Raw genomic sequence first — 19,257 nt, 5'->3', positions numbered from 1 at the left:
GATCAGATCAGTGCAAATAAAGCAGACATATGCATTAACAGTGGTCAGTATAGTATATACTGTTGTGCTTAGAAGGAGTCGATCGAGGATCTTGATCGTCGACCTAGAGCTATGTGGTCTTTAACTTTAGTCATGTACTACATATATATAGCATGTCCTTCTCGATCTTATCTTCATCTTTTCTTGGAAAGGACCAGATGTGTTGTTCTATAGGACTTTTCGGACATGTGGTCAATATCCAATATATGTCCTACATGTTCCAACTGTTCACACCGTGTATAAGATGTGCGTGTGTTTGAAAGAAAAATCAAATATTTATATTTTTTCACTAATAATTAAGCTAAAAATTAATATAATAGATTCATATCTAAAAAAGTTTTTAATAAAAGGTCACTAGCACAACCATTCTCATTGGTACCAGGTTCGAACCTTCATATGTGTTGGTTTGGTGTCTGTTTCAAATCCGGCACGTATAGGGGACCAAAGGTGACAGTTTTATTAAAACTAGTACATATGGTGTGCTGTGTCGGTTAAGTGGAAACTTGGATTCTCACTGCAATGTGCTCGAAATGAGCGGTGTGCGTCAGTCCTAAGTGATCTCGATGTCCACGACGATTGTGTCAGTCTGAGTAGTAGTATGTTGTCATGTCATTAAATAGCAATTTAAGGAGTCAATTGATAATCAATAGCAATCTAAAAGGCTTAATTATTTACATATCTTCTTATCAATTATATGCTTATGCATATCCATCTATCCAAAATAGTCTGTTCTAAAAAAACTATCCAAAATTGTCCATTTATGCTTGTGCATCTTGTTGTTCTCTACTAGCTAGGTAGCCTTTGATGATCCTACATTATTTGGTAGATAATATAATTAATGTAAGCTATGCAAATTCAAAGGGCGCGTAGTCCTAGCTAGCAATTTGGCAAGTGAATGCATATATACTATGGTTGAATGCATGGGTAGTGGGGTGCCTCTTTTCCCACAAATTGCTTATTGGCTGCATATGTTGTCTCCTCCAATCCAAAGGCAGGCGCACTATAGTACGATATGGATAATTTTCATGCAAATTGATACTACTAGTGGTATAGTGTAGCACCACGATCAAATTGACAGTTGTACGGTGGCGTTTGGATGCAAATTGGGCAGCAACAAATTAATTGCATGGGCACTCCACGATGAAGAGCAGTGGACGAAAACATTAATGTTGCTGCAGAATACTTTCTACATTTTCTTTCCTGATTTCCCCGAGTTCTCATTATTTTTTAGCCTGAATTTCAAAGATGGCAGCGTTAACCCTGAATTCAAAAATGGCCAGCGAATTTGCCTGAATTTACTGTTGGGACTATTCTGTGAATCATATGGACAACAATGTAAAATCTCATAGTAATTCTTATTTAGGTTGTTTGCAGAAAGTTAATTTGGGTCAACTGAAATGAAAGCTTGTCTGTTGGCTCTCTCACTGAATTGACCCCATTGTAATTAATGCATATAATTGGCCTATATATTACACTTTCAATATCGTAAAACCTTTTTCTTTGTACACTTCACCTAGTTGATCTAGTATCTGCCGGGCTCATCGGGCTTATCTTGTCAATGAACAGTAATAAGAGCTATGTCGGGCTGTTTGCTGTGTGCTTCTGTTCAACCAATTTCGACACAGTGTACTTTGCGAAATTGGGAATTGAGATGCTTGGTGTGAAAATTGGCTGTGCTATCATGATGATGGCCCATGAGCCCACGAAACCTCACGACTCTTAATTCATTTACTTGTTTCCGGTTAAGAGAAATTGTTTCAGATATTTACAATGTTTTTGAAATATAAGTTTAATCCGTCTCAAAGGTTGTTTTAATAACTATTTTTTCTCTGTAGAAATTCTGATAAAATTATAATATTATGAAACTTTTTTTAGGAAAGTTCTATGCATATAATTGTCATGAATTTAATAGAAATGTTTATAGTGAAATTAATGTCCTAAGATTCAAACTTTTCTCTTACAAATATACTCCATGCTATGTTTTTACCAAAAGATCAATGAGGTATTAGCATATAGTAACCGGCTCACAGGCGCTCGTGTCCGTCAGGGCGCTCTAAACCTCCATCGCACAGTTTCTATCCGATCACCTTCACCCTCCGTCTCCAGTAGTAGGATCCAATCTTTCCCAAGTTTTTTTTATCTTTATTTAAGTTCCTATAGAATTAGGTCTATTAGGTTGTCTAGGGTTTGTCTTTCAAATTTTTCATGGATCAGATGTGTAGTCTTTTGTTTCTTCTATTTATTTATTCTAGTTACCTTATTGAGGTTCTCGGTGAAAAACTAGTAAGATTTGTATGTCGGGTTGTCGATGATCAAGCCAGTGACACGCTTTAAGGCTTGAGTCGCTAACTTTTTCGTGGTGATGGTTAGTTGTTTTGTTGTAGGAATAGAGATGGTAGCATATACTTTCATATTCAATGCTTTTGTATGTGCTGGAATTTGTCAATGGTGTTGGCTTCACATTTGCTAATGTATAGGAATTTCAAGACGTGGAATCTCTTTGGGCTGTGTTGCCAGATCAAAACAGGCCCAAAAAGTTTTAGAGTTAGACAAATATATAATACGTTTATTCTGTGTTGAAAATATTATTATATTTTTTTATAAACTTAATTAAACTTAAAAATGTTTGATTATAAAAAAAATTAAAGTGATTGTAATATGAAGAGAGCAAGTAAATATAAATGAAGTGAGGTCCACACACGTTGACGAGGCAACGAGATACGGCACCAATACCAATCTCTGACTCCTCCGGCCTCCGGCGGCCGGCGAGAGAGATCCCACCCTCACCGACGACGGCGAGCGACCACCATGTCCTCCTCCACCTTCAGCGGCGATGAGACCGCCCCTTTCTTCGGCTTCCTCGGCGCCGCCTCCGCCCTCGTATTCTCCTGTAAGCTCCCAATCTTCCCCTTCACTTTCTCGGGGCCAGATCTGATCTGAGATGAGGTTGACACACGACGCATGCAAGGCATGGGCGCCGCCTACGGCACCGCCAAGAGCGGCGTGGGCGTGGCGTCCATGGGGGTGATGCGCCCGGAACTGGTGATGAAGTCCATCGTCCCCGTCGTCATGGCCGGAGTGCTCGGTATCTACGGCCTCATCATCGCCGTCATCATCTCCACCGGCATCAACCCCAAGGCCAAGCCCTACTTCCTCTTCGACGGTTACGCCCACCTCTCCTCCGGTCTCGCCTGCGGCCTCGCCGGTCTCGCCGCCGGCATGGCCATCGGCATCGTCGGCGACGCCGGAGTCAGGTACCCTCCCTCTCATTCCCCTCCTCAGTCCCATCTACTACTACTAATTACAACAAGGGAGTAGTTATTATTATTAAGCTTTCAATTGCTGTTAGCCTGCCCACATTTTACTAATCCGAATCCTGATGACTGAACTATTAGAGTAATAGCATGCGACTACATTCTTTGTTGATTGCTAGATGCTGGTGGAGTCTTTGATCAGAACAAGAATTCCTCTCTTTTTTTATCTGCTGAAACTTCAAATTTACACTACAATGTTGTGCCTCAACCTGTACGTTGGCTTATAACTTCCTCAATTGGGCATCCTAGCATGCATGACAGACAATGGGCATGCTAGTGTTTTTTTTTTTTTTTTTGGATAATCACCAGAGGGGAGAGGTTCCCCCACCTGAATTTTCCATTGATAAGAGGTCACATTACAAGGGTAATTACAGGGATTGGGCAAGCGACAGCATTGTTGCCATTACATATCTTGGCATGCTAGTGCTACATTCACACCGAATTGTAGAATGTCTTTTAGATGTGATTTCAGACTGGGTATGGGTGGTTCGTCATTCATGGTTCTTCCTATGGTATCAGTTCGGTTGTAGCTATTGAAATATTAGGCTGGATATTCTCCACAGGAGTATATGTGCTAGGCATCTGTCTTGGGGGCACTCCGGAACATGGGTTGTGTGTCGTAGGATCCTGATAACCCTTTTCGATTGCCTATTTGCCTACAAGTGAAAGTTAGCTTCTTTTAGAAACTTTACTGCCCCTTGAATTTTGTGGATAATGATTACAAGAGTTACAACTCCTATCTTCTATGATTTACGGTGCAACACCCATACTGCTTTGATTCATATATACCATCGCTACCATTTAACTGTTATAAAGTCAAGGAGGATTCACATTGCCCCTTTTTACATCAGCATATCTATGTTGTAGTCCTGAGTACAGACTATTGAGATCTATTCAAATCAAACTGGGATCAAGAGCAAAATAGCAGATAGAGTTTCTTTCTATCTGTTACTATTGTAAGTAAAGCACTCTTGTTTGCAGGAAATTGACATTTGGTTCTGGTTTACCTCCTCTGCAGGGCCAATGCGCAGCAGCCAAAGTTGTTCGTGGGCATGATCCTCATCCTTATCTTTGCAGAAGCTCTTGCTCTGTATGGCCTGATTGTTGGTATCATCCTCTCGTCTCGTGCGGGCCAATCTCGAGCGGATTAGAGGGTTTTGGAAGAACAAGACACGGTTCACCATTGTATTCTATTCCAAGTGTTAATTTCTTCTTATAGACTGCTTGGTCTTGTCTGTGTTTATACTCATTGTCTGTATTCAAGCTATTGTGGGTTGTTGTATTTATTATTTGAATTTTTGAAGTAATAATCGGTACCAGGCCGTCCGAGATGTGATTAATAATGAATGAATAAATAAATAAGCAAACAAACAAGCTAGACTTAGTTTTAAGTCTGTTCTGATCTTTTGATTCTTCTTTCAGTTGTGTGTTTGAAGTGCTAAATTATGTTGTAGTCCTCCCTCCATACTCATAAAGGAAGTCATTTAGGACAGCGACACGGTTTCCAAAACACAACTTTAACTTCTTGTTTCTATAAAAATGTTTATTGAAAAGTGATATATGTATATTTTTATGAAAGTGTTTTTCAAGACAAATCTATTCATATAATTTTTATATTTTAAAACTCAACAACTTGAGGATTATTTATGATTTATATTCCTAAGGTTTGAGTCAAACATTGTCCTAAACAACTTCCTTTATGAGTATCTGTTTACGATGTTTCGAGGGACGGAGTTTTGAGTTGCCATGGTCAGGGACGGAGTTTTGAGTTGCCATGTGACCATGTCAATGAATTTAGCCGAATTAGAAACTTTCATAATTCTGTTTGATTAAAACTCTTGTTTGCGTGCATATGAATATATATGTAGGGGAGCAGAGTAGAATAGTGATTTTCTTGGAAACCTATCAAAAAGGTTAAAGTGAAAACTGAAAATGATATAAGAAAATTGAAATGGAATTATTCGAACATTATTGACAATAAAATGATAATTCATGATGGAAACTATAAGCTACTCCCTCCATCCCTAAATGTTTGACGCCGTTGACTTTTTTAAACATGTTTGACCGTTCGTCTTATTCAAAAATTTAAGTAATTATTAATTAATTTTCTATTATTTGATTGATTGTTAAATATACTTTTATATATACATATAGTTTTACATATTTCATAAAAGTTTTTGGATGAGATGAATGGTCAAAGATATTTAAAAAAAGTCAACGGCGTCAAACATTTAGAGATGGAGGGAGTATAAAATTACATGTGCAACTAGGCAACTTCCCTAGGCACCCAAAAGAAAAGGTGTGGTAGGAGAGTCAATGGGGCCCTCTATGCTATGGGTCAAACCAAGATACATACAAATATGGTAATTATAGTACTATAAAGTTTTTTTTTTGTGAAATTACGAAAAAACAAGGAAATGATCAGTAGAACAACAAAACCACTTTTATTGATTTTGGTTATAATTTTTGGATGGTTCAGTCAATAAAATATCATGAACTGTGGAAAGCACCCGTAATATGGTGGCGTAGTCATGAATGCATGATTTCACCCACCACGATTTAAATCCTGATGTCCACAAATATTACTTAGGCCATGTTTAGTTCCTCTAAAATAGCAAAAAATTTGCTGTTTTGGAGCACTTTTTTGCAAAAATGGATCTAAACACTGTAGCAAAAGTTAGCAATTTGGCATTTATCATTTAGAAGTCTATAGTAGCAAATTTTGCCAAAAAGTACGTTTAGAGCCGTGCTCTCTCTTTCTCTCTTTACTAGTAAAATGCCAACACTTTACCATGCATCTAAACACCAACTAGCAAAACTTCAATATCAAATCTTTTGCAAAAAAAAAAATACCACAGCAAATTGACCTAAACAGGCTCTTAGAGAATGTATTAGGAAGCATATTCGTGAGAATGTGAGTGTGGTGTTATCTATATATAGTATATAGTATAGTATGCGCGCGCATATATGTATGCATTGTAATCGTAAAAAAGAAAAGAAAAAGAAATACAACACCATTATCATCACAGAGAAGGAAGAAGGGGCTAGAAGAAAAGGAATGTTGTTGTTTCGGCCCAAACAAAAATCAAGAGCATTTACCTCCCCTCTCTCTCTCTTTTCCGGCACGCCCACCGCTGAACAAAAAAAGAAAAGAAAAGAAAAGAAAAACCCTAGGCCGCCTAGAGAGAGAAAGGAGGAGAAGGGTTCGCCGGCGGCGGATCGGATCGGCGGCATTCACTCGTCATCTCGATGGAGTACGCGGCGCCGGCAGGGGCAGGGGCAGGGGGCTACTACTACTACCCGCCGTCGCAGCAGCACAAGCCTCGCCGTCCCCCGCGGCCCGCCGCCCGCTGGGTCAAGCACTGGTATGGTATCCACGCTACGCCTTTCTTCTCGATGATTGATGTTCTTCTACTCATCATATCATGTGGTTGGTTTTGCATTGCAGGATCCCGCAGGATCTCGCCACCTCCTCCGGCAAATGCGCCCTCTACAAGTGGGTCAGGGGTAATCTTCTCTTCTCTTCCTTTAATTTTCCCCCAAATTTTCTTTACCACATTGCAGCATTACATTACTTGTGCTTGTCTTGTTTCAATCGATTTCTTTCTTTCCTTGTGCGTGCGTGCAGAGGATGTGTACAAGAATCTCAAGGACGGCAAGGCCGTGCCGGAGCCGGAGGCGGTGAAGCCTGAACCCACCACGGAGATCCTCTTCCTCTGCAGCTATGAAAACTGTGGCAAAACCTTTGTCGATGTCGCCGCCTTAAGGAAGCACGCTCATGTGCACAACGAGAGGCAGTATATTTGTCAGGAGCCTGGCTGTGGGAAGGTAGTATCTCCACATTTTGCCCCTTCTTCCATGTATCATGTAGTATGTGATTATCTATTCTCTAGTGCCCGCTACATCACCGAAATGTTTCTAACCAATATGTCTGCCTCCTTTCCACCAGCCCTTTACCCTGATTATTTTCCTTATTTTGTTCTCTCTTTTTTTTTTCATAGAATAAGCTCCATAGTTACAATCCAGCAAATTGCCAGTAAGCCATACCTGTAGGTCTGAGTCCTTGTATTATTTCCTATACTTACTTCCTGCATAACAGCCAGTGCAAACCATGTGTTTGATCTAGTGCCGATCCTGCTGTGTTACTTGTAAGCATCTTTCCATCTTTTCCACCAGCCCTTTACCTTGCTCACCTGATTATTTTCCCTATGCTGTTTATTTCTTCTCATAGAATAAGCTCCATGATTACAATGCAGCAAATGGCCAAGTTACCCATAGTCCTTGTGTTATGACCTATACCAACAACCTGTAAAACTGGCAGACAGCTGTTATATGTGTGCTCAACTTCTAAGGAAGAATGTTTGTCTTAAATTACTTATTCCTTTTCGTTATACATGTGATGAATCCTATTCCTTTATTTCTTGCAGAAATTCGTAGATAGCTCCAAGTTGAAGAGACACCACCTTATTCATACAGGACAGAAGGATTTTATCTGTCCCCATCCAGGCTGTGGTAAGGTGATTACCTTATCCCTCTACTCAAAGAATCTCTACCGAATGACTGCACTTTTGCCTTTACTTCTCCACATACTACTTGTTCTTTTACTTTTTTTTTCCATAGTAATCAAAGCTAACCTTAGCATATGTTGTGTTAAAGGTGCAAACCTGTATGTGATTTCATGTTAACTCTACCTGATTGAATACTTTCCCCTGATCTGATTAGTTGAACACTTGAGCTGCTTTATGGAAATTTACCCTAGTCCTTCCGGTCTGTTGTTTGTTTGTACACTGACATGCTGTCTACATTATTGCAAAATTTGGAGACAACATATGCACACCCACAAGTGGCTGATTTGAGAAGAAATGTAGCATAAATTCTCAGGCCTTTTAATTAGTGAATCCTTTGACCATGTTGCAGTGCATCTTCATGTTCTTACAAAGAAATCCTGTGAATTTCAGGCCTTCTCATTGGATTTTAACCTGCGTTCGCATCTAAAAACGCATGCGTTGGAAAACTATCATGTATGCCCATTTCCAGCATGTGGCAAAAGATTTACGAGTGACTCCAAATTAAAATCCCATGTCAAGGGCCATGAAAAGGTATGCTCTATGGTGCACTGACTTCCATTTGCTGTTTTTTCAATTGTTTTTATATGTAACGACTAGCTTGAAATCTCATTATAGAAGCCATATCAGAAATAATTAAATTGAAACTGGTAAAGATTCTCATAGCTATTTTTCAAAGAAAAGTATTACAACACGAAACTGCCTGCTCCCCCAGTGTACTTGTTCAGAATGCATGCTCATTGTTGTTCTGATATATTATAATAAAATACAGTTGCAGCAGCAAAATGTAGTCTCGGGTTAATGCCATACTGATATATTATAATAAAATGCAACTAGAAAATCTTTTTCAAATCACCTATTGTGTTGCATCACAAAATTTACAATGGTTTGTAGAATTTTTATGTACTCCCTCTGATTTACATAATGCGCTCAATGTGGCCATGATGCAGACTGGAACTCCGATCACAGCACAATATGTGCCATCATCAGATAAACCACAAAGCAGCAGTAAGCCTGCGACACCAGCAACAACTAAGCCTACAACACCAGCAGCAACGAAGACGACAACACCTGCATCAACTAAGCCTACAACACCAGCACCCACAAGCTTTGCTGAGCGACCATATGTCTGCCCATATGATGGTTGTGGGAAAGCCTACATTCACAGTTACAAATTGAACCTTCATCTAAAAACTCAGCATCCTGAACATGGTCAAGAAGAGAATGGTAGGATTGCTGCACATGCAAGTGAGCATGCTGTAAATGATCGTGCCAATCAGTATAACTATGCTGAGATTGTCGACCTTGCACCGAATCCAAAAAGGAGCAAGACAAATTCAGGGCATAAGACCCCCTCATCTAATAAAGCCTACAATGTCAAGATTTCTAGCGTGTTGCCTGCTGATATCAGTGGAGTGAAGAATCAGTGGCCAGGTAAGTATGAAGATGACAGTGAAGAGACAGAAGAAGACCAGGGCAACAACATTGAAGATGGCTGGAGATATGGTAACCAGAATGCCGATGATGAGGAAACAGAATATGAAGATTAACCAAACGATTCTCTTTTGTCCTTTACTAACATCCTGCTGCAATATATGCACTAACTAGACAGTAGACGTGGTGGCTGATACCTTTACTAATCTGCGTGCATTCTGAACCCTGGAAGTAGATTAGAGAAGTGCTGTTCTTGAGAGTAGTAGAATCAGATGGCCGTGATTGTGTGGTTTGGTCATAAATAGTCTTTGTATGCGACTTATTCTCGTTCAGTTTTTTATGCTCGATCTATGTATTCAATCATAAGTTGTGTTATCATCGTTTTGTGGTATGATTTGCAATTGCCCATGATGAGACAAAACAGTTGAGAATTCAATGTTTGGTAGTGCTCACGCCTTTCAATCAGCAGCTGGGTGCTTTGTGGTATTTTGCATGAACGAGCTGATAGCAGAGATAAAACGATTGGGGGGGGGGGGGGGGACCGTGCAGCTCTCATTTTGATTAGAAGAAGAGAGTTTTTACAACGCAGAGGCCATAAGAAGTTTTGTGTCTGCTTTTGAAGTAATATTATAACCTGTTCATCCGTTGTCAAAAAAAAAAATATTTTGGTCGTCTCATGAGTATTCACAGCGGTTACGAAAAGGTGATCTTAATGTAACGCAATCATGAGAAACAGGAACCAATTCTCCGGCCCTCAGTGCTATCCAAATTTAATTTCATTTTTTTCCTGTCCGCCAAAACATTGATAGTCAACTCCATGACAAGATCTTTTTGGAGATGATATCATCTCCACTGGAATCTAAAGGTTCAGATGTCCAAAATAACTCCACGTAGATAACAAAACATAACCATTACAAAGAGAAATTGTCAAGTCAATCTTGCCTTCAGGTTCGACAAGTGAGTGGTGAATTCAATTTCACCAGTAAATGTTGGTGCTCCTGGATTCCCAACCCACAGAAATCTGTGCTTTAATAGGCTACTACAGAATACTAATGTACTCCACTTTATTTACTGCAGCATTGACATGCATAAGTCATCGCTCCCTCCAAGAGGAGAAATCCAGAGTTCAGACAGAGCCTCCAAGAAGCTTGAAAATGTTTAACTTCCAGCAATATCTAAATGTTCCAGTGCCAGCTTGATCGTAGGGAACGCATGCACCATCGCGCAAAGCCCCAAACTCACACGAAGAACCAAAGCTTGACAACAAAAACAGCAGCAGCAAAGACAAAAAGACACAAAATCAGCGATAAAAAGGGACGAGACGGAAAGATTTACCTACCAGGATCACCACACCATTCCATTCCATGCCATGCCATGCCAAGAGTTTTAATTGCGGATAGGGGAACCTGAGCTGCTGCTACTACGGCTGTAGCTAGAGGCACTTCTTCCTCTTAAAGGCCTACCACCATTGAAAAGAAACCATATGATGCTTCAATGTTCTATTTTTACGATGCCACACATTTAAGCTGCTTGAGAAGGGAAAGGCACATAAGGATTACTACCTTCTAGGACTGCGACTTCTGAGCACCCTTCTTGGTCCCTGCACAAGAGAAAAATGTTTGTCTTGGTACAAGAAGAATAAATACACAGACAAAAAAACATTTCTTTCTCTTCTTCCAAAAAAGATAATGACATTTATAGTTATGAGTTTACCCTTCTTGGAGGAGTAGGTGAATCAGAATACGATGAGGATGACCGTCCACGGCGCACAGGAGGACCCCGACCCCTGGTTCCATTATTTGATGTAAGCTTTCATCTGGTAGAAGATGCAAGGCCACTAATCTAAAACGGGGTAAAAGGGCGATCAATCCTAACATTACCTGCGTGGAGAAATCGATCTGGAAGGGGAGCGAATTGGTCGGTGAATGGGAGATCTACTGCGATGGCGAAGTGACTGTGGTCTTCTGGGAGGACTCCACATCCTCCTTGGAGGAGTCCTGCAGAAATAATTAATGGTCAATGGAATAACAAAATCCCAAAATTAGTTTACTAGGCAAGAAAAGGGGGGGGGGGGAAGCCTCCAGGGGAGAACAAACACCTCTTTCAGAGTTATTAGAAGCTAGAGAAAGCAAAATCTTGGCCCAGAAGCATAGAATAAACTAATCAGATTTTCAGCTCAACACTCTGATTATCCACTCTAAAATGTTCAAAAAAAGCTAAGTAGAGCAACCATCCAAGAAACCCAGCATGGTTTAGCTTCTTCGTAACAGAACAGTAGAAGCTAGACCACTACAGACTGAAATGAATAAAGAGCAAATAGCTGTGCAACTTAAAAAAGATATACACAAAACTCATATGCCCCCCACCTTCTCCTAAATTCATAATTCAGATAACATATGAAATACTAAAGAAAAAAACATCAACTAGACAAGCTTAAAATACTTACAGCCTTCTACGAGGCAATGGGGAGCGCCTGCGGATTGGACTGCCCCGATCTCTTCTTGGTGATAGGCTGTTGTTATTATGAAATATTTCAGCACTTCCAAACAAAATGCTGATAACAAAGAGAGCGCACAGACGCATTACTCACTGCCTTGGTGATCTTAGTCTTCGAGGGGGCGGAGAGGGTGAGCGCCTTCTGATTGGGGATCCTGGTCTCCTGCTAGGAGTTCCACCATGCCTGATTGGAGAAGGAGCTGTTCGACGGCGAATTGGAGGAGAATCAGGCCTACACCTAGGTGATTCAACTCTTCGACTTGGAGGAGATCGCCTTCTTGGAGATGGAGCTGGCTTTCTTTGAGGAGATGCTGCTGAAAGGAAACAAGTGAGGTTTCAAAGTTCAAACACTATGTTTTACCACCCAGTAAAAATACAAAGACTGGTTATGGTTCAAAATCAAAGTGGCAAACAAAATTGAAGGCAAGGTGACTAGCAAAAATAACAAAAAATTGATGCTGGTCCAGAGAAAGAGTAGCTTGAAGAAGGTTACATAAGAAGGAGCAAAATCTTACGTTTCCTGGGCTGCTGTTTGGTGGCCTTTTCAGCACTAGGACCAACTTTATTATGATCAACCACATCCCTTTTTGGTGAAGGGTGAAGAGCTTTTGGAGAAGCAGCAGCTCTTTGCTGCTGTGGTGGAAGCGCGAATCTGACTTTAACAACATTTCCATCAATTTGGCCCTGTGAAGATTTGTAAGTATTTTAAGTTTTAATGCTATGTTCATACTAAAATTCCAAATGAATGTTGCAGGAAAGAATTCATGTACTCTTCCATTATCTAAAAAAAAAGAGGAAAGAATTCATACACCATCCAAGTAAAGAAGAGCCTTCTCTGCATCAGCTCTATTCTTGAACTCAACATATCCATACCCACGGGGAAGATTGACCTGAATCAAAGTAAATGATGAGTATATAAAGATGAGACAAGAGTGATGAAAGTTTTCCCCCTGCCTTGTGCATTACTGAACCCATTTACTTACCACCCTATCCATGGAGAGCTCCACATTGACGACTTCACCATAATTTTCTGCAAAACAGCAGAAGTATGAGCTAAAGAAGCAGCAATGTTGTTGAGTGCAATTCAGCTCTATTACATCAGGAACCGTTCCTATTATGTGAAAAGTGAAAATTAGAAGACTAATAGCCCCAGGATCCCAGGGCTCTCAGCCATGGTCTTGGAACATCAGTTGGTTATGATTTTATCTACTTTAAAATGTTGAGTAAAATGAACTCCAGCGTAGACGCGAGCGTTGATCTTGCCAAGGAAAAATGTGTAAAGATTCAGGTTTTTGAGCCAAAAACTGAGAAGATGATAACCTGCATACAACAGCAACAACATACTCGGTGTACAAAGCACTGAGAAATAACAGTGGAGGGAGAAGGATTTAGGAAGGAAGGAAGGAAGCTGACCAAAAATCTCCTTGAGATGATCCTCATTGACGTTCCTGGAGAGATGGTCAACATGGAGGACGGTGGACTCAGGGGGCGGAGACGCTTTCCTGCAGCAGCAGCAGCAACAAAGTTAAGGTAAGGCCAGGGTACGCAATGCGGAAAGAAAGCTCAACAAGTCTACCAATCGGTGCTACGCATACCTGGGAGGAGGCGGTGGCGGCGGCGGCGAAGGCGAGCGGGCCCCCCCCGCGGGGCGGGGAGGGGAGCGGCTGCGCGACGGGGAGGAGGAGGGCGATGCGGGGGAGCGCGAGTAGGATGTTGAGGAGGAGGAGGAGAGCGACGGGGAGCGGCGGCGGGGCTTGGTGGCCATCGCCGGAGACGGAGACGGAGACGATGAGATGCGGTGATGGATGGGTTTGGGTTTGGATTTGGTTTCTTTCTTTTTGCTTTTGCTCTTCCTCTTTTTTTTTTTTTTTTTTTTTTTTTTTTTTTTTTTTGCTGTTCTCATGGGGAGATATCAGATTTGCGGTCGGAATAAGCTAAACGGTATATTTAAAAAATAAATTATAAATATAATTTTTATATACGTATTCTTTTAAATAAATGATGCAAAATAAATTTTGATAAAAAAACTTAAAATTAAAAATTTAAATTTTAAGTTGATGAAGATAAGTATAGACAGAAAAACGAGAAGATGATGTCCTTGGGATTGGTTTGTTCCAATTTGTACGTACGGGTCCATTTTATCCTCATTTCAGTACAGTACTAGGCTATTATAGCAGTTGAAAAGGTGGGTGAATCAATCACTCCTACTAGTTCTCAAAAAAAATTAAAAAAAAATCAATCCTACTTTACCTACCCAACAAAATTCAGGCACTTTCTTGTGTATTCTTTTTGGGCACTTTTGCATGGTAAAATGCATCTTGTCTCACCTGTCAGTCAAAAAAGACAAGGCAATTTCACCGTGCAATTCTGACTCTCGTAGCATGATGTTTAGTCCATTTTCTTATTGTGTGCAATTACTTCAAAACTGATCCTAATTTTCTGTTCTATGCTCTCTTTTTTCACATTCTTTCTTTCTTATATAGTAGTTCTTGATATAATTTCATGCTTTTTACCACTTTATTTTAATCTTTTGCTTTCTTTTTCTCTTTCTCATTCGGAATTTCGGATGTTGGATGTGGGTTAGTTGATGAGTTGTTTTCAACGGCGCCCATTTGATCTCCATCTCGTTATCTCAGGTCACTATACGTAGCCTAGTACCGCTAGAAAAGGTAGGTGAATCTCAATCAATCCTTATTTCTACCACCGAAAAAAAAAGTTCAGGAATCTCTCTTTTTCTTTTTTTTTCGGCACTTTTACATGCAAAAATGCATTTGTCACGTGTCAGTCAAAAAGAGGAGGCAAGTTCTCCTGTGGGCTATGGCTTCTATTATAACTCTTTCCTTTATATTGTACACCTAGTGTTTGTTAGGTTTTCTATTTTCTACGTATTGCTGCAGGACAATATTGTAGAAATTAAATACAATAAATAAAAAATATAATATAAGGTGTAATGTAGAGTCCATGGGGTTGCATTCCTATAAAAAAATGCATGTATGTTATTATAGTGTAATAAATTATTTACATGTTGAGTTTTAGGTGTTTCATAAGTTGATGTGGCATTCTTTAGAATGTAATAATAATTGATATGCTTACATATTGAGTTTTAGATACTTAGGTTTGTAACTATATACTATAGAAGATATCGATTGAGTGGTAATTGCTCCTCGTTTGTTACATCCCCGATGTACCCTGCGACCAAATGCCATACACACATATGGGGCAAAAAAATGAAAATAAAAAAATAAGCTGGAAATGGGAGAAGGGGCTACCATATCGATATCTACTAAGAGGTAGTGAGGCTCGAAGTAAAGTCGGCTAGCCTAACAAACTACGATGCTAGCATTTAAAACTTCATGTCTTTCACAAAATTGAAAATATTCCTAAGTCGACACTTCTTATACTTGATTTCTTCCCCTATATATTTTAACTTTGCCTATGTGGTAAAGTAGTTGAACCCTCTCCTTTTTCTTTTCAGATTTTAGACTATCAAAAAGTCTTCTTTGAATAGATGACATTGTCAACTTCTAATCAATTATCCATCTCTATGCCTATTATGGCATCCCTGAATAAATGTTGCATCTTTCATGAATAAAATTAAACAATATAATCTGCACGGTGGAATAACTGAAGTGAGGACAATATTATCTTAACACATTGTTAATCCCTTCGCAAATATTTAATTTGATCTTTTTTTCAAGCACATGTATATTTCATACTGGTATGGTATGTATCTTGGACAACAATAAAACATGTGTGTTCATGCAAGATTCTCTCATCGTTCTAAATTATTTGACATTTATTTTTAAACTAACATCTTTTTTATTTAAAAGTACTACAATTTAATTTACTCCAAGATTATCGAACTTGGAGTTTAAGTAGTGGGGGCAGGCACAGAGGTAGAATATGTGGAGGGTGTTTAGGAAACGGTCATTTTAGCTATATCTCATCTATTTTTACCATATGTACATCCTCTCAGTACAAACTTAGATACTCCCTCCGTACTCGTAAAGGAAGCCGTTTAGGACAGCGACACGGTCTCCAAAACACAACTTTGACTTCTTTTTTCTATAAAAATATTTGTTGAGAAGTGATATATGTATACTTTTATGAAAGTATTTTTCAAGACAAATCTATTCATATAATTTTTATATTTTCAAACTCAACAACTTGAGAGTTATTCATAATTTATATTCCCAAGGTTTGACTTAAATATTGTTCTAAACGACTTTCTTTATGAGTATGGAGGGAGTACATGTTTAAACTCAATCTAAAGTAGAATAAATTAAACATGTGGTATTATTCTTATTTCTTTTTAGCCCCATCCCTGGGGAAACGTAGAAGGCGTGCCCCATCGCTTTTGTTTGGGTTTGAGTTGGACTTGTCTTATCCATTTTTGCCTTTCCACCCAATTTTATTTTTCTCATTGAGGTGTCAAATGTGTTTGGTTGGCTGGTTTCAACTTGTACGGGTCCCAATTGATCTCCATCTCGTTATCATCGTCTTATACAGTGGTATTATACTAGTAGTAGTAGCAGCAGTTGAAAAGGTGGGTGAATCAATTCGATCAATCTTACCACTACTACAGAAAAAAGATCGAGGCATCTCTCCTTTTCTTAAAGTTTTCTCTTAGGCACTTTGAAAAATGCATTTGTCATCTGTCAGTAAAAAAGTCAAGACAAGCTCACCTGTGCCGTCTATTTGTCGCTTTTTCATATTTACTTTTTGTATGTATGTATTGTACACGTTTTTTTTCCAGTCCTAAAAGGAGTTGAAACTTAATATTGAACCTGATTTCTTCAACTGTATATTGTCCCCTCTTTTCCAGAATTTAGACCACGTAAAATGTCTTCTTTGAATAGATGTCATTATCATCATCTCATGATAATCATTATGGCATTCCAAAATAAATAATGCACTCCTATGAATAAAATGGAGTGATATTCTCTCCGTTTTCTAATATATGGTGTTGTTAACTTTTGGACATACGATTTGATCTTTGTCTTATTAAAAATCTAGTATAAATGTGAAAGTCATTTTTAAAATATCTTTAGTGACAAAACAAATCATAATAAATATATGATACTTACATAGAGTACTTTATAAGACAAATGATCAAACATATAACTAAAAGTAAACGGCATCATATATTGAAAAATAGAAAGAGTAGTAATTATCTGCACAATCGAATAACCGGAGGACAATGCCATTTTAGGCAATCTGTTAATCCCAGCACAAATGTCTAATGTGACTTATTTTTCAGAGACATGGATTTCGTATGTATTTTTGGACAAAAGACTCAAATTAGACATGTAATTTTACCCTATACCATATACTTTTACTCCAAAGTATACCCTGTATTCAGATTTAAGTACACAGCTCGACCTGACATATATTTATCTGAGTTTGGATCTCAAGCAGGGTGCAAATACACAAGTTCTTTTTGCAACAGTTCACATACAGTACACAAGCTTGCACTCCATCTAATCTATAGCTAAGAAATTACCACTAGATAATTACATCAGAACAAGCTTAACCATAATGATACTGGCATGCAAGTGCAGGGTGTCTGTATTGTTCTTGTCAATTAATTTGTTCTATCTTTCACCTCTCTGCTCCGGTGTGAGCCCTTCCTTGCCACAGCTAGGACAGCTCTTGAGCCCAAACCCTTGGCAATCGAAGCACCTGAACACATAATAATCACACAACATAAATACTACATGGTTGGTTAATACTACTTCATTTGCTAGTTGATATAAAGACATAAGAAATGTAAGAGTAAACATATAGCAGAAGCATGAGTCATGAATGGTGTATAAATAAACCTACTTCCATCTCTCGAATATGTTGCCATTCTTCTTGTTCCTTCCAGTGCCCTGCATCAGTTGATCATTTCAGTCATCGAATCAAGGCATTCATACCTAGCTCACTTGTTTGCTTTAATTTGCAGAGATCATATATACTTACCTTGCAACCTGGGCATTCTACAGCTCCCTTTCCTCTGCACGTCTTGCAACCGGCAGAGACCTGCAGTGCACAATACAGCTCATTCAGATTCAGAGAACATGTAGTGCCAGCTGCTTCCCAAAAATTGAAGAAAAGTTAGGAGCAAATGTAATTAGAAGCTAGTACTGATCTTCAGTAAGACCTTCACTTTGGCTCCAGGTTTGGATGCCATGGTTGGTGCCATCCTCATCCTCCTCTTGATCTTGGGTGAAGTGAATGCTGCTGCTGCACCAGTTGCTGTGAAGGTGATCAGAGAAAGCTCCATGATGCTATATTGCTATCTATGCTCCTGAAGCTGAATTCAGAGTGGCAAGAAGAAGATGGAGCCCAAATAGTTAAGCCTAGGAAGAAAGACAGAACAGGGAAAGAAGAAAGAAAGAAAGAAAGCGACTTGCCGTTTGAAGGATTTGGAGCCACAAAACATCCATAGATGCACCAGTATTATTAATTCTGTACCAGATTTTGATGCATGGTCCATGTGTTGTGAGGCGTTGTGGCCATATAGTCTGGATAGGGATGCGGCTGCTTGGCCCGGATGGGATCATCAGCCATCTACAGATTCAGGTTCCTTGTATGCATGTGAGTGTGCTGCTAAGAGCCAAGTGGCACTGATGAGTGATGGCTCCTAGCTCTGAATTGGGCATCTCCATATATATAACTGCACTGATGTACTCTACCTGTCATTGCTGGCTCTGCCTCTGCATGATGTATGTAAATTCATGTTGATGAGTTTTTGATTCAGAAATTCAGTTAGCCAGCACTGATAATTAGCTCAAGAAGTATAACAAATTCAGCACTTGTTTCCTTTGAGACTTGAGGGCTAGCTTCAGCACCTGCAGGATTGATAATTTATCAGTTGATATTATTAAGTGTTTACCTCATTAGCTTTTAAAAGGAGGAAACTGGTTTCATGTAGTTAAAAATCCTACAGATTAATGTATTTCAAGGACACCAAAATCTGCTCCTAGAATATCTGACAAGAACTCCAATGTCAGCTAGATCATAACATGTTAGTAAAAGCATCCATATACAAGCATCAATTTTTTTTCTCGGTGATCATATTAAGAGTTCTGAACAATCGGGTTAACAAGTAGTTCAGTAGCACACAACCAAGCCCGTCACATGGAAAACATGTTGCGACCTCAGCTAAGCAAACTTATAAGTTTAAAATCGCTTATAATTGTTAAAAATTGCCTATGACTGTTAGATTGTAAAATACTATATTTTACACATGCCACAAAAAGGCGTAGGTTAACTAGCTCACTCAAGTCTTACTTAACACGGTATGGCTAATTATTCTTTACGTGGTACACAACAAACCCGTCAACATTAAGGTTCTCATGATGACTTCGTCAATACCAATATATGCCCATTTAGTTTTTCAGAGAATGTATGTGCGCAAGCGT

The 19,257-nt window shown here is 39.2% G+C and overlaps 4 protein-coding genes across 7 annotated transcripts; 2 read left to right on the top strand and 2 right to left on the bottom strand.

Annotated features, from left to right (window-relative positions):
* The first annotated feature begins 2,746 nt into the window (after nt 1-2,746).
* LOC4337563 (V-type proton ATPase 16 kDa proteolipid subunit) lies at nt 2,747-4,757 on the top strand. Its single transcript, XM_015782071.3, has 3 exons — nt 2,747-2,929; nt 3,008-3,293; nt 4,372-4,757. The coding sequence occupies exons 1-3, from the start codon at nt 2,848-2,850 to the stop codon at nt 4,502-4,504; spliced, it is 501 nt and encodes a 166-aa protein (XP_015637557.1). The 5' UTR covers nt 2,747-2,847; the 3' UTR covers nt 4,505-4,757.
* Nucleotides 4,758-6,525: 1,768 nt separating this feature from the next.
* On the top strand, nt 6,526-9,743 carry LOC4337562 (zinc finger transcription factor YY1). The gene is made up of 6 exons (XM_015782216.3): nt 6,526-6,718; nt 6,802-6,860; nt 6,982-7,181; nt 7,781-7,870; nt 8,312-8,452; nt 8,869-9,743. The coding sequence occupies exons 1-6, from the start codon at nt 6,603-6,605 to the stop codon at nt 9,466-9,468; spliced, it is 1,206 nt and encodes a 401-aa protein (XP_015637702.1). The 5' UTR covers nt 6,526-6,602; the 3' UTR covers nt 9,469-9,743.
* A 481-nt stretch (nt 9,744-10,224) lies between these two features.
* LOC4337561 (serine/arginine-rich splicing factor SR45) lies at nt 10,225-13,661 on the bottom strand. 2 transcript variants are annotated; one of them, XM_015782139.3, is made up of 11 exons: nt 13,444-13,661; nt 13,262-13,350; nt 12,832-12,878; nt 12,658-12,738; nt 12,364-12,532; nt 11,943-12,162; nt 11,799-11,864; nt 11,233-11,349; nt 11,066-11,138; nt 10,915-10,952; nt 10,225-10,811 (listed from the first exon to the last, which is right to left on the bottom strand). In XM_015782139.3, exons 1-11 carry the CDS (start codon nt 13,611-13,613, stop codon nt 10,739-10,741), a joined length of 1,143 nt encoding a protein of 380 aa, XP_015637625.3. In that variant the 5' UTR covers nt 13,614-13,661; the 3' UTR covers nt 10,225-10,738. The 2 variants fall into 2 exon arrangements, with proteins under 2 accessions (XP_015637625.3, XP_015637626.3); XM_015782140.3 differs by having other exon boundaries at nt 11,943-12,159.
* A 3,550-nt stretch (nt 13,662-17,211) lies between these two features.
* On the bottom strand, nt 17,212-18,466 carry LOC9266978 (protein PHOTOSYSTEM I ASSEMBLY 2, chloroplastic). Of its 3 annotated transcripts, none has more exons than XM_066310814.1 (5): nt 18,247-18,466; nt 17,994-18,146; nt 17,813-17,872; nt 17,675-17,721; nt 17,212-17,530 (listed from the first exon to the last, which is right to left on the bottom strand). In XM_066310814.1, exons 2-5 carry the CDS (start codon nt 18,114-18,116, stop codon nt 17,443-17,445), a joined length of 318 nt encoding a protein of 105 aa, XP_066166911.1. In that variant the 5' UTR covers nt 18,117-18,146; nt 18,247-18,466; the 3' UTR covers nt 17,212-17,442. The 3 variants fall into 3 exon arrangements, with proteins under 3 accessions (XP_066166911.1, XP_066166912.1, XP_015638213.1); XM_066310815.1 differs by having other exon boundaries at nt 17,978-18,146; nt 18,247-18,453; XM_015782727.2 differs by lacking the exon at nt 18,247-18,466 and having other exon boundaries at nt 17,994-18,239.
* Nucleotides 18,467-19,257: the final 791 nt, after the last annotated feature.

This window comes from Oryza sativa, chromosome 5, assembly GCF_034140825.1.
Source record: "Oryza sativa Japonica Group chromosome 5, ASM3414082v1".
Classification (NCBI taxonomy): domain Eukaryota; kingdom Viridiplantae; phylum Streptophyta; class Magnoliopsida; order Poales; family Poaceae; genus Oryza; species Oryza sativa.
Note: the sequence above shows the minus strand (reverse complement) of the source record. Positions and strands in the feature narration are given on the sequence as shown.

Excerpts from the sequence above, each read along its gene's own strand:
- LOC4337563 (XM_015782071.3), top strand. The coding sequence starts at position 2,848 with ATGTCCTCCTCCACCTTCAGCGGCGATGAGACCGCCCCTTTCTTCGGC. Across the intron at positions 2,930-3,007 it reads CTCCGCCCTCGTATTCTCCT|GCATGGGCGCCGCCTACGGC; the intron begins GTAAGCTCCCAA and ends GACGCATGCAAG. Across the intron at positions 3,294-4,371 it reads GTCGGCGACGCCGGAGTCAG|GGCCAATGCGCAGCAGCCAA; the intron begins GTACCCTCCCTC and ends CCTCCTCTGCAG.
- LOC4337562 (XM_015782216.3), top strand. The coding sequence starts at position 6,603 with ATGGAGTACGCGGCGCCGGCAGGGGCAGGGGCAGGGGGCTACTACTAC. Across the intron at positions 6,719-6,801 it reads GCCCGCTGGGTCAAGCACTG|GATCCCGCAGGATCTCGCCA; the intron begins GTATGGTATCCA and ends TTTGCATTGCAG. Across the intron at positions 6,861-6,981 it reads CCTCTACAAGTGGGTCAGGG|AGGATGTGTACAAGAATCTC; the intron begins GTAATCTTCTCT and ends GCGTGCGTGCAG.
- LOC9266978 (XM_066310814.1), bottom strand. The coding sequence starts at position 18,116 with ATGGAGCTTTCTCTGATCACCTTCACAGCAACTGGTGCAGCAGCAGCA. Across the intron at positions 17,722-17,812 it reads TAGAATGCCCAGGTTGCAAG|GGCACTGGAAGGAACAAGAA; the intron begins GTAAGTATATAT and ends CAACTGATGCAG. Across the intron at positions 17,531-17,674 it reads AACATATTCGAGAGATGGAA|GTGCTTCGATTGCCAAGGGT; the intron begins GTAGGTTTATTT and ends TTATGTGTTCAG.
- LOC4337561 (XM_015782139.3), bottom strand. The coding sequence starts at position 13,613 with ATGGCCACCAAGCCCCGCCGCCGCTCCCCGTCGCTCTCCTCCTCCTCC. Across the intron at positions 13,351-13,443 it reads CCGCCACCGCCTCCTCCCAG|GAAAGCGTCTCCGCCCCCTG; the intron begins GTATGCGTAGCA and ends CTGCTGCTGCAG. Across the intron at positions 12,163-12,363 it reads CAAACAGCAGCCCAGGAAAC|CAGCATCTCCTCAAAGAAAG; the intron begins GTAAGATTTTGC and ends GTTTCCTTTCAG.